The 15,567-nt window shown below is 42.1% G+C and overlaps 1 protein-coding gene across 9 annotated transcripts in view; it reads left to right on the top strand.

The window, feature by feature from the left end:
• brsk2a (BR serine/threonine kinase 2a) overlaps positions 1–15,567 on the top strand; it is a 196,071-nt gene that overhangs the window by 119,258 nt on the left and 61,246 nt on the right. For all 9 annotated transcript variants that reach the window (XM_054777190.1, XM_054777189.1, XM_054777183.1 and 6 more), the window contains exon 2: positions 169–263. In XM_054777190.1, the coding sequence (XP_054633165.1) occupies positions 169–263 (95 nt within the window). The remainder of the gene's footprint in view (positions 1–168; positions 264–15,567) is intronic.

The raw sequence follows: 15,567 nt of genomic DNA, 5'->3' as shown, positions 1-15,567 counted from the left end.
AGCCGTTTTACATCAGTGTGGTCAATAAACAATGTCTTCACACATCGTAATATGTCACATTTAAATCAGCGTACACAAACTTTACTACTTCATTGTAATCATCCATTATCTTTTATTTAAACATCCAGCTTTTGCACACTGTACTTAATGATGTGTTTTGTTTTGTAGGATTGGTCAAGCTTGGAGTTCATTGTGTAACATGCCAGAAAGTCGCCATAAAGATTGTCAACCGTGAGAAACTCAGCGAGTCAGTACTAATGAAGGTAAGCCCCGGCCGTTTCAGGTTTATGCGTGGTATATATGGATGGATAGTTCTGCAGACTGTGTCCACTGTGAATATTTGATTTTACTTTGTTTTCTCGATAGCTGGCACATCCTGAAAGACTTGTTATGGCTTATAGCACATATAGTTTAGTCCCCCCGTCACTTCTAAATCTTTGCATGAACTCCCAGACTGAGGGGCTGATGTGCAGATCAGAAGGCTGTGTCCTCCATTGCAGGACGCCTTGTTCTCTCTTTTGAGGATAGTTCTTCATGACTGGGTGCGTGTTGCTTGTCACTCTGCAGAATAAATTTGGGATGATCAGACGCCTCTGTCATGCCTCCCTGATGGTTATGCAATCATGTCCTCCTCAATACTGAGACGACTTGCAAACCTGCTGTTTGTGAGCAGGCACGACAGGCGAGTCCTTGGAGCTCTGGGCTAAAACAATGTTTGAAAATTGTGACAAATGCGCTCTCACTTGACAAGCAATGTTACAACACCTCAGACTGAACTTCTCAAAAATACTCCATACCAGTGGTTCTTGAATATATTCTGTCAAGCCCCCCAAGGTACAGACATTTTTTGTACCCCCCCCTCCTTGGTCACTTGGCAGCTCCATAAACTTATTCCTTTTTAACTTTTTTTTTTTTTTTGGTGCAAATTTGCAGCAATACTGCTTGTAGGAGTTTCATTTGCAAGTATGTGTTTACATTAAGATTTTCCTTGAGTATTGCCGCAGTCAGGAAGTAACTACTAACATTAGAATGTGCATTGTGCCATGCCCATCTATTGTTAAGTATAAAATATTTACGTGAACTGGGGGTGTCACAAAATCTCGTGTCACAACATCTTGCAAGATTAAAAAGTGACAAAAATATCTGAAAAAAACTTGTCTTGTCTTGTGGGCACTAGAGCCTGAGACGATAATTAGTAAATAAATTAATTACACAGTAAATGAAAATTAACTTGATCATTTTGCCGGCTTCCATATATTGCCATGTGCATGTCTGTCTGTATTCCTTGTCTCCCAGCTCCAAAAAGGCAGGAAGAGAGTTCACTTGCTGCTGTGGTTTCAGCGCCTTGCCACATTTGTTCTACAGAACAACAGCATGAATGGAATTGAGTCCTTTTGTCAGTCATACAGTCACTTTGTCTTGTTGGGTGGAGGCGGGGCCGGTATAATACACACATAGTGCAGAAGAGTGTACCGTAGTAGAAATGAAATTAGTAGATGTCAATATGTTGTCATATAGTTTTTCACTGTACTTTTCTTAAAAGTAAAGTTAAAATCTCATCTCGTCTTGTAGACCCAATCTTGTGCATCGTCTCGTGAACGTACGTTATGCTTATTATGCATCATCTGTTTGAATGGAATGAACATATTTCCTTTGTATCTTAAGTCACAGTTGAGATGCTTTATTTCTGTATGTGTAGTTTTCAAAGTAAAGGCTCTGCAACGGAACTTAACTGAAGCCAAATGAATTAAGAAATAGGGAAATATCTACAGTATCTGCTTGTGAAATAAAAGGAAGAAGCCAGGAAGACAGTTAAGTTATGATGGTAGTTCGATGGGGGCTCGTGGTTTTTTCATAGTAATTAGCAATTTTATTCTATTTTGTGATAGATAATGTCATTTTTGGTTTTAAACAAATAATATAGAATGCAGTGTTGCTAAGAAACGAGCAAGTTACAATTAAGTGTTTGTCATTAGGCGGATGATAATATACAAGTAATGGTGATGATGGGCACTGGTTGATGGTTGTTACCTCCCTGGGACGCTTTCCACAGGACTCCAACAAACACAGTCATATGATTAAATATTTCTCCCAACTTTGTCCATTAGACTAGTTGAATGACTTATCCTGCAAAGACACTGCATATATAAATGAGTTGTGTGACAATAATAGGTTGAATTCACAATGGTTTTCTGTCATTTTAGTCCTTTTTTGCATAGATGGCTCTTTAGCTCACAGTTTGTTGTCAGAGATTCAACATGTAATGCACCAATGAAGCTCATTTTAACCACATACCTTTTTATCTCATCAGATCTCCTGGTGGGCAATCCTATTCAGTTTCCACTCTAAATTGTCATGCTGCAAAATTGTCATGCTGTCAAACAATCCCTTCTTTAGATGGAATGCTTGGAAAGAAATTGGCGGGGGGGGGGGGGGGGGGGGGGGGGGGGGGCATAGTGATGGAGGACAACACAATGCTGCCACCCGAAAATTGTCTTAAGAGGACTCACGCTGAGGCCACACTGTAATTGTTTGCTTATGACATTGAAAGCAGATTTGCTTACACTACAGATTCTGCAAACGGAAAATGCATTTCTTCATTTGCATCTTGTCTGAGGCAGAATCCGTCACTGCTCAATGAAAAGTCCTTGCTGCTCTGATAGTTGTGTTTGATAAGAAGTCTGTATTAATCATCTTTTTGCTTTGTCACCGCTCACACACTCTAGGAAGCGCCTTTTGTTGTTTCCTGTTTTGTACAATTTATTTCTCAATATTTTCATTGGGTAAAGGCAGGTTATTGACGCACATCAATGAAGTCACCATTCAGGCAGCCTGAATAAATTGTGGGAGCAGTTTGGGGAAGGGTCTTTTATGTTCCAATGTGACCATGACAGTTTAGACACGCATAAAGGCGTAGATGGAGGACTTTGGTATGGTAGAAACTCAATGCCATCAGTACAGCCATTAAAACAGACAGAAATGGTGAGCCATCAAGCCTTCCCTTCCAACATCAGTGACTGCTGACTTCATAAAAGTTCTGGATGAAAGGATACAGAATTCCGCCCAGTATCTGTTGCAGAAAGTCAGTTGAAGCTGTTCGCTGCAACAACGACAACTAGGTCTGTCCAGGGCTACGTTCACACTGCAGGTCAATTCTGATTTTTTTGGTCATATGTGACCTGTATCTGATTGTTTTCATATAAGTGTGAGCAGTATAGTTCAGATTTTTTTCAAAGGCGACTCAGGGCTCACGCATATGTAGATATGTAGATATGTAGATATGTAGATATGTAGATATGTAGATATGTAGATATAAACCCAATCCACTACAGTCTGAGCTGTCAGGTCGCATACATCCAACCTATACGTCATCGAAAGAAACATGTACTTACAACTCGGGACCAGGAATCAGGGAACAAGGAACTAGCTAAACCAAAGTTGTTGAGCAGGTGAGCAAGGAAGACAATCTGGCAACGAGGTAAGGTTTGCCAGCAGTATATGTAGTCTAAGTCCTAAAAGGCAACAACGCAGCGAGGGGTGCACTGGAACAGAGTGGCAAACAGGCGTCAGCAGAGCATGACACCACCCACGCACTCCTCGGAACAGATGTTGCAGCAAGTTCTCCACAAACTGCCATAGCCACAATTTTTGCCCTCTTTCTTCTTAATCTCCCACGTGGAAACGTTTGAGAAAATATTGACTCCCGTTGCACAAATTCCTTGAAATCGCCACAAACGTGTTACGGAGAGCACACACAACAATCCTTACTTTTATAAAAACACAGATATGCGTGTGACGTCATGCACGTCACATTAACAAGTCACTTTTTTTTTGGTGATGTGAGTGACCACATGAAAAAATTGGATTTTAACAAAAAATCCAAATTGGACACAATACCCAGCAGTGTGAACGTAGTCCAAGTGTCCTAATCCATTTCTCCATATACGTAGATATGGATATTCTGTTGTTATCCGTTGTAGCAGCAGTAGCTGTCGCTTGAACCACTATGTGACAGCACACAGGGACGAAGCAGGAAAAGAAAAGACACGGCAAGAGGAAGTGTTCTGCTGAAGCTGCACTTTTGAGCCAATTACTGAGCTCACCCATTGTCACTCTCCTCTCCTCTGCTGGCTTCTAGTGTGTCTCTGGACATGAACCTTTTCACAGAGCTCCTCAGAGTGGGGGCTCTTAGGCTATGTCCACACGAACATGGATATTTTCAAAAACGCACATCTCCCCCTCTGCGGTGTTAAAAAAAATGACCATCCGCATGAGAGGCATTTTTTAAAAAGTGTCCACATAAAAACTCTTTCAATGGCTCTCATGCCCATTTTGGTCAGTCGGAAGCCTGAAAAAACAACCAGAGCTGATTTGATCATGCATTATAATGTCTCTCTTCCTCATCTGTAGTGATACTGTATGTTAAATGCACATGCAAACATAAGCGTGCACTCACACGGAGCTCAGGAGACAACATGATTTTTTTTTTATACGAGAAATGAAACCAAAACGTGTGAGTCAATAACTTCATGTTCTGTTGTTGTTGTTGACGTTTAAAAACATAAGATAATGTAACACGTTTATTTGCACTGAATCGGGAGTTTTTGAAAATCTCAGTTTTCTAGTTCCTAACCGCATCGAAAAAGATGCAGTTTTAAAATATCCATATTTGTGTAGACATGACCTGAGGGGACACAAGGGTAATGAGAACGGCTAGCGGGACGTAGCAAGAGGTACAGTTTCAGAGGCGAGGCTGCTGCGTGCAGATCTAACAGAAAATGCCTGCAACGAGTGAGTTTGTTGATGAATTTCAGGCAAACAGAGCCTTGCAGAACAGGCATACAGAGCATCGTTAAAGTGCCTCCAAACTCGTCCTTTCCTTCTCTCTCTGCTTGTTGCTTGCCACGGGTATCCGCTACAGGTAAAATGATGTTAAATGTTTATTTTTCCATTTCATTTGTCGTATCCGTGGCATTGTTTTTTTTATTTAAAATTGTGCATGTTAAAAAGTCTTTAACATACAAAAAGGGATTGCCCTCCAAGCATACCCCCACTTTGCAAAACTAGGTAAAAGTGATGGTAAATGTTCAGTTGTCCATTCATGTGTTATTTGTATTATTTTCCGCATATAAAACTATCATTATTGTCTATAAAATGTGTTTTGTGGTACAATGTGTGGGCGTCTGGAACAGATTAATTGGATTTACATTATTTTCTATGCAAAAACTTGCCTTGGTTGGAGTCCGTTTTGGTTTGAGTCAGACCTTCTGGGACGGCTTAATGGCACTAACAAAGACGCCACTGCACTGCATTTGTATTTAGCCATTTAGCCATTTTTAGGCCTCACAATGCTTAATTTGGGAAAAAAATGAACTATTTCCTTAAATGTGCATATTTTTTTGGCCCTAGTCAACCACAAAACAGCAATCAGGTATTTATTAATTAATTAGTTTGAAAAACAGGGTGAGGGAGCTGTGTTCCAACTGCGATGTAGCAAGGGATGACTGTATTGGTCCACATACAGATGGGAAAGTATGTGCTTCCTGTAAACTCCCTCAATGCTGCACATCTACTATACTGTATGTGTCATCTACTGGCGTGTGTGCCTGGCAGCCTGTGAGTGTGATTGGCTCTGATTTTAAGATGTCACTTACTTTTTTTAGTATGGTAATATCTTGGGTCCCCACGGTGCCATTAGAGACGAGAATGGCTCCTCGATTATGTGTGTGTGCGTGTGTAATGCCAATAAAGCCGCACACATATTTATATATACATATTCTCCATCATCCTCTCTCCATGCCCTTTGCCAAGCTGGCCTTGGGAGTCAGGAGTCTGAGCACATGAGGAGACAGTTTGAATTAAATGTCTCTGTCTCCATCTGGGATTGTGTGTGTGTGTGTGTGTGTGTTTGGTGCACCACGCTATTCTAATCCTTCCTACATTAACTTTACGTATGCAAGTTAGGTTCAAAGAAGGAGTACCAGTACAGGTTGTATAAATGAAGTGAACTGAATGACTGAAAAGAACTGTCTTTCTGCTAAAAGATGCCATTTTTAGAAAGACATTTTTAAAGTCCTGGTGAGTATGAGTGGACATTGCTCAGCTCTGATTGTGTTATGTCTCACTGTAAAGTTTAGTTGTCGCTGGCAATAGAATAACCAGAAACCAGTACCACACACCTAATCAGTGTACACACTCTATCCTGTAATAGGAGACATTGGGCCTCATTCACGAACATCTTAAAAGTCTTCTTAAGAACTGTACTTAAGAAGGTGCGGGTTGGAAACTGCGCCACATTCACGACACGTTCTTAAGTAGGGATAATCGTTCGCACCGGTGTTCTTAGGTTGATGAATGCCAACTGCGATGCCCGTGCATGTGAGGCCTAATTTGCATAGGTCACCGCCTATTATTTCCTATATAAGGTAAAAAATGTGCCGTGCGCAACAGGCAGCTGGAGGCGGAGATGGCAACGCGCAAGGGCAAGACTGAGGAGCAGCTGGACAACAAACAAAAGAAAAACGTCAATTCTACTGAAATAGAGGTGCTTTTACAAGGAGTGACCGAACACAAGACCACCTTATTTTCACGTGTATCCACCGGTCATCAGGCCATCCAAAAAGAGTCGGCATGGAGCACCATTGCAGGAAACATAAATGCCGTTTCCACGGAGAAACGCACCACCGCAGAGGTTAAAAAGAACTGTTTTGACTTACAATAGACTCAAAAAAAAGATTGGACTGCACCGAAGGGATCTGGAGGAAACGGGAGGTGGGCCATCAATCAGAAACCAAACCATTTCGGAAACTCTAGAAAATATTTACACAATCATGATGCAGTATATTTGAGTTGTTTTGATGATAAATAATTGTTGGGATATTTTATTTGCACTACATTTTTTGGGATCAGGTTGCAAAATCCATCATGAGGGCGATTGCACATTGAAAGTGCAAGCTTTGCTTGTGTGTAAGAGTCCTCCTGAGCGTTCGTAGAATTTGTTCGTAGATCTAAGAACTGTGAGTTGAGAACAAGTTTCGTGAATGCCAAAAATCTTCGTAAGAAGGCTTTAAGAACACATTTGTGCGTAAGAACGTTTAGTGAATGAGGCCCTTACTGTTGCTGTCCAAGTGAAACAACAACAACCACTTATCTGACATAACACTAGACCTAAAACCAGTGGCATATGAGCTTTGTGTAAACATACAGTTGTACTGTGATTGTGGATGTGACAGTACATGTATTCCTAATCTGATGTGAGGGATAGGAAGTATAACTGCCCATAATCACATTTCTACTCCTAGCCTTTGGCTAAACCAAATCATGGCTAGTGTCAAGGAGAAGCCAGAGCTTGAAAACCCCGTTCAAAGTATTTAGAAAGTATTTATCGTATAGCACAAGACACACTTGCTAGCGCCCCTCCTCTCCCCACTGGTACAAAGAGACTGAATTACTGACAGGAGGGTTCACTCACTCATTCCACTACAGAACCAACGTGCCCTGGTGTTGAGACAGATGCACGGAGTGAACTCTCTTGTCATCCAGCCTGTTTGGTAGAGAGAGAGGAGGAAAACAAACACACATGCACGTGAATATATCGAGGCGGGCAAAATTATCAAGTTAGTTTTTATTTATCGTGAGCTTAATTGATGTATTGATCGTGACAAGACTAGGGTCTACAGTGTATATGTCCTCGAAAGTTGGGGAAACACACTCGGAGATGTAGGCAACCTCTTGTCATGTGAAAATTGGCTTAATAATCTGTGTCAGTGAAGCGGCTCACATAAAAACATGTTCAACCATTAACGGATAGTTAATCCATGTTGACAGGCTTTATGGATTGCAGACACACAGTAGCACAGGCTTCATACTTGCAGACACTGTCTCAATGTACCATTTCTGATTTCAAGTACCTACTATAGTACTAATGGTTATCCTGAAGAAGAAGGAAACAGAGCAGAGTCCCACCACTGTTGACTTCAGTCTGACAGGTTTTCCCCCTGAGATCACAGGCTTCTCTGTATCATTAGACCGAGTGGATAAGTGTCTTTAATCTACAGTTTTTGTCCTCAGGGCAGGTTAAGTTGTTGTAAGCTGCTAGCGCTAACAGCAAGCTGGGGAACCAGAGAATCTTTACAATGCAGCAGTGTGTGCATTGGCTGTTGATGTGTTCGGTGTCTCCCATTCTGAGATAGCATGCTGGTGGCGACTGATGCTGCTATTGCTGTTGGGATAGGGACAACTAATTAGGCAGAGTGACTCTCTCTCTCTCGCTCAAAGTAGCACAACTTCAAAGTCCCTCTGTGTGTGCTCCCCGAATCCATTGAGCAGAAAGCAGGAGAGGCTGAGGAGGAATGGAGTGCAGGAATGAAGAGATGGAAAGAGAGTCTGAAGGGAAGTTTCAAAGTGATGTGAAGTGTTACAAGGTTACAATGCACTTTGGCACGGTGTTCTTCCGTCACGTACAATGTCACATAAACATATCACGTGGTTTTGATAGTTGAATTGATGGAGGCGGAAGTCCAATTCTTGCTTAAAAGATCTGATTGCAATACCTGTGGCTGCACCCGGAAATACACAAGAGTGGGTCAATACTCTTTTTCTCGTGAAGTCTTAATTAACAGAATCAATACTGATTTTAATTCTGCACCTCTTTTCCACGAGTGGGAGTTTTTTCGCCTCTTTTGTGAGAGTATGTGTTCACTTCCTGGCGTTTGTACATCTGTATCGGAAGGTTTTGTTCCGGATGATCGTTGGATCAATGAGTGTGCTTGAATACGCCTCATCTAAAATAACTAATGGACTAAAGAAGCAGAGCAATGCGAGTGATGAAGTTGCTGCAGATATTGCGGTGGGCGGTTGAGGAGCGAAAAGTCGGAGCCAAAGATGAATCACACATGCTTTAATCTTGTTATCCCGACATTTCGGTGACACCACTGAAGCGTTCTTTTTCTGCCATCCCTACCCTGCCCGCCTAATGATTATAGATTGACTATTCCCTCCCATCTTTGTTGTGCCGCAGGTGGAGTAGATATACTGTAGCAATACTCGCAACACACACATACATACACACTTTAACACACTTCATGTTGTGTGTTTTTGTGCGTTTGTGCGTGTGTGTGTGTCGGCTGCGGCATTAATGCAGACACACTGTAAAATAAATGGCTTTCATATGTTGCACCCCTTTTACGTTGATCCATCAGATTGGTACGCTGCAGAGCCAGAAGCCACGGCTTTGCACACCATTTACACCTGCAGTAACAGGATGACTGCACAGAATGATTGTGGAATTACCAACTGTGGAGACGCTGCACTCGATGCAAGAACAGTTTCAAGTCAGACAATAAAAAGTATTTTTGGTTCAAGTGCTTCATGTTATGTAGCCAATTTCAATTTTTCCTCACTACATCTGCTTGCCTGCCTGACTAAATTCAGCCCGGTCTGATATAAATAATGTCCTCTTGTGCTCAGAACCTCATCGATGCCATGCAAGATAGTGTATCTGAACTAATTATATTGGCAGTGCCATCTTTTGCAGTTTTTAACCAATATCGCAGGGGTTTTAAATGTCATGTCGATTATTATCTGAATCAATGTCAATGTCAACCCATTGTCCCCTTTGCTACACTGTGGCGTGAGTGTTTCATAGTGGACAGTTTTGTTTCATTCTGTGATTGGCTGGCGACCAGTCCAGGGTGTACCCCGCCTCCTGCCCAAAGTCAGCTGGGATAGGCTCCAGGATACCCCCTGCGGATTAAGCGGCACAGAAAACAGATGGATGGATGGAGATTCCCCACATTTTTGATCACGGGACATTTTTTAGTTAAAAAGTTAAACATTAATTCCTCTTACTCAAATTTCCCAACTAGGCAGGTGATCACCTTTGTGGTGATGTTAAAATTGTTATTTCAGTTTGTCACCGCATTCTTCCAAGTAGCAAATAACTTTGTTTTTCAGATAGAAGGTTATATCGTTGTTATTTGGTGTGTGGGTGACATGCAATGTGCTAGCATTAATTAACTTGAGATTGTGCGCCGAACAAATTCGATAAGGTCATCAAACGTTACCTTTATGCATTCCCACACAGTATCAGCATTTGGGAACAAATAAGAGGTGAAAGAAGAACCGGAAAAATACAGTATAAGTCTATCTGCGCAGCGTTGGAGAAAGTTAGCACACGCATAGAACTTTGGTGCATTCAGGGACCATTGAACAAAGTGGGATGGGTGGATGCTCGTCCAACACAATGAAAGAAAATAACATGTTAACCGTGTGAAGTGCCTTTGACGGATGAGCATATTTTTCTCTTGCTGGCCGGGAATCAGCAACTCCAACCACTTTTGACTGATGCTTGCCTCTTTAGGCACGCCCGAACAAACATTTCCTGGGAGCCATTGCTCGACGTGTTAACACTGTGAACAGAGCGAAGCAGAGCGGGGGTGCTGGCCATGCCCAAAACTCTGTAAAACACAGCGTGCAGAGCCGTCCAAAACTGCTTTCAGGTCTCACTTCCAAATGCGCAACCCTCATTATCTGACGTGTTGGCATCGTTTAACACGAGAATACAACATTGTTAGGTTGGGCTACAACATTTATAGGTCAGAAAAGAAGAAAGGCATGATAGGTCCCCATTGAGTGTCCTTTTTTCCAGCATTGAGCCATCGGGGCTGTGGTTGGGGACCCCTGTACTAAAATGTGCTTCTGACTTAATAGTTTGGTATCTAAAACATACCTGAGTGATGTGTAAAACTGTCAGTGCTGGCGACAAATGTTATCAAACACAGGGAATGTTTGGCTGATTATGAAAACATAACAGAGATGGCGTAAAGACACAGAAGTGAAGCAAAACAGAACACAAGATGTAAAGGCAGCCCCCATTGAGCTCAACAGGAAACCAACAGACGTCTGAAGTGATGGCATGGACTTCGCCTCTTAAAAGGCAACCATTGCTGTGTTGTCACAGAGATGAGACAGCTTTTTACTTTTGTATTTGTTGTTGTTTCTGCTCTTCCTTTGGGAGGGGAGGGACATGTTTTATCCAGTTACTCGGTCCTCAAGTGGATCGATTTCGTGGGGAAGCACAGTTTCTCCCTCAAAGTTAAGTTTCGGCCACTGGGATTCCTCATGAATATTTCTTGTGGGCCTATTCTGTGCATATTTGCCAGTGTTTATTGAAAAGTTGTTGTCTATTGTGTTTTGTAACAGATGTAGTGACATGTAACAGATGTAACAGATTTTGTATTGTCAGTTAGTCAGTTAGCACAAAAATTAGAAAAACAAATTGAGAACCTCGATTCACACTCTAATTTCTCATTTCTAAATGATGACTTTAAAAAATGTACTTAAAAGCTAACATTTTACTTCAGGACTTACGCTGCACTGTGGTTAGCGTGGCCGGGGGAGGAGTGATCGCATTAATGGACTTTTCTGTTGACTTGTCTTTATTACGTGCGGGATTGTACTGTTGAGTGAGCGAGCGAGCCTGCGTGTTTTTGACTTGATGGATTCATTTCAGTCTATTTATTTCTATCAAGAAAGTCTCCCCTCAACCCTCCTTCCGGGACCTCCCATGAAAATGGCAGAAAGGCCACTGGAAGTTTCTTTAAAGCAGAACAAGACAATTAAAAGTCGAAAAATCGATGCCATTATGATAATAATAATTAAAACAGTGTGAATTATAACCTAACAACATGACCCATTACACTGTAAAATCCAGTAGCGCTCTCAACTCAGATAAATAAATAGAACAAACTTATTAAAAAAAAAAGTTCACCTCACTTGAGTATACCAAGTAAAACGTGAACATCTATTGTGGTCAACTGTAACTATTAAGTTCCATTTGCTTGGTTTTTTCAAGGCAATCAGTTTGCATGTTTGTTTTAAGTAAGGTTTTTTCCAGTTAAATTAATGTAAAAGAGTATAGCACAGCGATTAAACATCCTTTACTAGTTCCCTGTTTACTTTTTTCTTGCTAATAATATTTTAGAGTAGGATGTAATTGCAGCACTGTGTGACCTGAAGCAGAATTAAATGCCAGGTGACTTTTCTTGTTTTAAGGTATTACTGTATACTGTGGGCCATTCCAGCTGACCAGCCTTACAGCGCTTCACTGCCATTATTGAGTCCTGAAATATTGACCAGGCTCAGGTGTCAGTGAGCAGGTCATGTATTCATATGTGGAGATAATTAGTGAGCCCAGTGAGCTACTGTCGGGTCACCGCCCGTGTTTGCTTGAATTCGTAATCCAGATAGGATTCATTCGGTCATGGTTCATTCAGTTCTGACTTCCTTCGTCGGGTTCTTTTCAGAATGTTTTCCAGTGCCGAAGAAAGTGAGTGCTGTGGTGGGTATTTTTCCTCGAGCCTTTCAGTGGTGTCCTGTTTTAATACTACCGTCTTTAACAATTTTTGTTTCAGTTTTGTGGGTTGGTGTGTATCAGCAAGGTGACTCTTTGTTGAAAAGAAAGTCAGTGTTCAAATCTGCCAGTTGGATTTAGGCCTAGGCTATGGCTATGCCAGCCTTTTTTTTCTGGTGAAGCCATTGTTTTGTTATTGAATGCGTTATTTGTGAAAGGTGACATTTCTGCTGAGCGTCAGCTTTCTGGCAGCTTTCTGACAGTTTTGGGACAAACCTGACAATCCTTATAAAGGATTTATCAATCCATTCAGCGTGGATAAGGTGTTCTTCCGGTGGTGCGCAGTGCGTTTTCAAGCCAAACTGTTTGAATTGTGGGGAAAGTATGGAGCATAAAAATACTACAAACATTTCAGGTCTCCCAAAACCAGTGGTGTACAGTCAAGGCCAGCAAGGCCTTCTCTGCTGGCCTAACCGCTATCAGAAGCACTGATCTTCATTTACAACTTAAATTCTAGTATTTGTTCCATGAAATTGTATGAATTTATCCCAAACAGTTAATATCTTAATTTTGTACCAGTGTCTTGGCTGCACTGCTTTCAGTAGTGTACGTGTTTGTTGAATTTGTTTGTCCAATTAGATTTCAGCTTCTATGCGTTGTCATGTCAATGTAATTTGCCACAATTTGTCACATACGCACTATTAGCAATCGGGTTTTTTTTTTTTAACCAATCAGATTTCAGATTCGTCTCACATGGCCAGCTAGCTGGCCTGCAGTGACAGTTGGCAGTGGAAGTTGCTAATGCTTGACGCTACTACCAGAAATGAAAGTCAGCCATATGGGTGATGATGTATTTGAAGATGAAGGGTTAAGTGGGTGCTTTATTAATAATGGTATTGTTGCGACCTGGCAGTTATGAGTTTGTTCCTTTCATAAGTGGTTGGATGACCCAGTGGGTAACAATGCTTTTGCAAAGTATATGAGACCAGGGTTCGAATCTTAGTCAGTCTGAATGTCAATGAAAGGGAATATACATTATTGTTATTATCTGTTACTTTTCTGGCAAGTTCAGCCCTCACTGAAGGCCCAGGTAGCCCTGCAATCGGCTGTCGACCAGCCCAGGGTGTACCGAGCCTCTCGTCCGAAGTCAGCTGAGATAGGCTCCAGCATACCCCCGCGACCCTAATTACGATTAGCGGCATAGAAAATGGATGGATGGATGGATGGATGGATGGATGGATGGATGGATGGATGGATGGATGGATGAAGGCCCAGGTACCAAATACACTGCCTGCCACCGCCCACAACCATGGCTGAAAAGTACAATGCACATGCACACCAGAAGAGCACCTTACCTACGCGGAAGCATGGAGGCGGTTCCTCTTCAAATGTAATATCGTAATGTATGACTGCAATTTCCGGACTGTAAAGCACACCGGTATTTAAGCCACACTTGCTAAATTTGTAGAAAAAAATATTTGTACATATATGGGCCACACCAATCTGCAGGTGTCCACATCATGACATGGGATGTTTAGTGCACAGAAAGCTGTTAAACACAGTTTTTTTTACTTTGGATTTTTTTTCAGACAATGCCAAATAGTGAGTGTAAGATGGCTAGTTAAACAGTGCCGAACAGTGAGTGTAAGATGGCTAGTTAAGCAGTGCCGAACAGTGAGTGTAAGATGGCTAGTTAAACAGTGCCGAACAGTGAGTGTAAGATGGCTAGTCAAACAGTGCCAAACAGTGAGTGTAAGATGGCTAGTTAAACAGTGCCAAACAGTGAGTGTAAGATGGCTAGTCAAACAGGAGCCTACCAGAAAATGTGAACCTTTTAACCTTTTTAGTTTACATTATATTGCATACGTGATTATACTGCTTGCTTTAAAACCATAAAATGAATGCATTCTGTCTCAAATGATATGATTCCTTTGTGTTCATGTGTCCTTATTTCACATTTGTACACAGTTCAAGGTCGATTTATCAATAGTGCTGGGTCTCTCTGGAGCTCTCACTGAGGGAGGGAGTGACTGAATTGAGAACCTGACAAAAAGACATTTCAAATGAGTGATGCACGAGCATGGCGAAGCCTTCCACTGCCTTCCCATCGATGATAAATAACTCCTGTGGGTGGCTTGTGCACATGCTCAGTGAAAGCCTACTCACGCAAACGCTTGCCAGTAACACTGCATCCCATCGAAGAGCCTCTGCTGGAGCTTGCGAAACATTCATGACAGCACCCTTTGACCTCAGGGTCTGGGAGACCTCTCCCGTTAGACTCTATCATGACCAAGGTTACCCAGGGACACGTCTGTTAGTGTGGAACAACGTGACCTGCCAACAATGTAATCATCTCTCAGCATCTCCGACCTGAGTAGAACCAAAGAACGAAAGTTTGACAGGAAAACGAAGAGAAAGAGCGGGGAGTTCGGTAAATAGTGGAGAAGGATAATGAGCAAGATTTGAGCGGGAGGCAGATGGATAAAGGATAAGGACGAGCAGAGACTGTGTCTACATCGATTTACATGTCTCTGGCATTGATCAAACTCCCTCTGTGTGGGGACCTCCTTGTCACAAAGGATGACTTATCAGAAAAAGCTGCTACACGTCTGTCTGAAGACCCTGCAGAGCAAGCTTGTGAGCGATGGGTGATGTTGTAGTGATAAATTGCAGAAGATTAAAGTTGTGGGGAGATTATTTAACCGGAATGAAACATTTCTGTGGTTCTCAGTAGGAAGAGCTCAGGAAAGGAGAATGTGTTGGGCATTTGTTGTGCCTGGGTAACATCAGCTAGACATTAATATTAATTGTAATTTGAATATCAAGCTTTGAGTTTCTGCCTGTCTGTGTTTGGTCCCGCACCTGTGACCTCCCGCTACACCTGCCTTGCCTCTCGCACTCAAGCCCGTCGTGTCCCTCCTACCTGTGCCTCCCCCCACCCCTACCTCCGACACAAGCACCTTTGGTGCTACCTGTTCGCCCTCGCTCATAAACACGTTAATACGCACCTGGTCTGCCAGAGAATAAGAAGACATGGCAGAAGGGATCCGTGTTAGCAATTTAGCGACTTGCTATATTTGGAGACTAATCAGACCTTTCTAGATGTTCTTCTTCTAAAAAAGCAACAAGAAACAAATCTAATGAAGAGACTTTTGGCATGAACGCGTGTATTGCTCTTCTCGACGAGTGCTGATGTGGGCCCCCTCCTCTATTTA

Source organism: Dunckerocampus dactyliophorus, chromosome 5 (genome assembly GCF_027744805.1).
Source record: "Dunckerocampus dactyliophorus isolate RoL2022-P2 chromosome 5, RoL_Ddac_1.1, whole genome shotgun sequence".
Taxonomy (NCBI): Eukaryota; Metazoa; Chordata; class Actinopteri; order Syngnathiformes; family Syngnathidae; genus Dunckerocampus; species Dunckerocampus dactyliophorus.
This window is presented reverse-complemented; position numbering and strand designations above follow the sequence as displayed.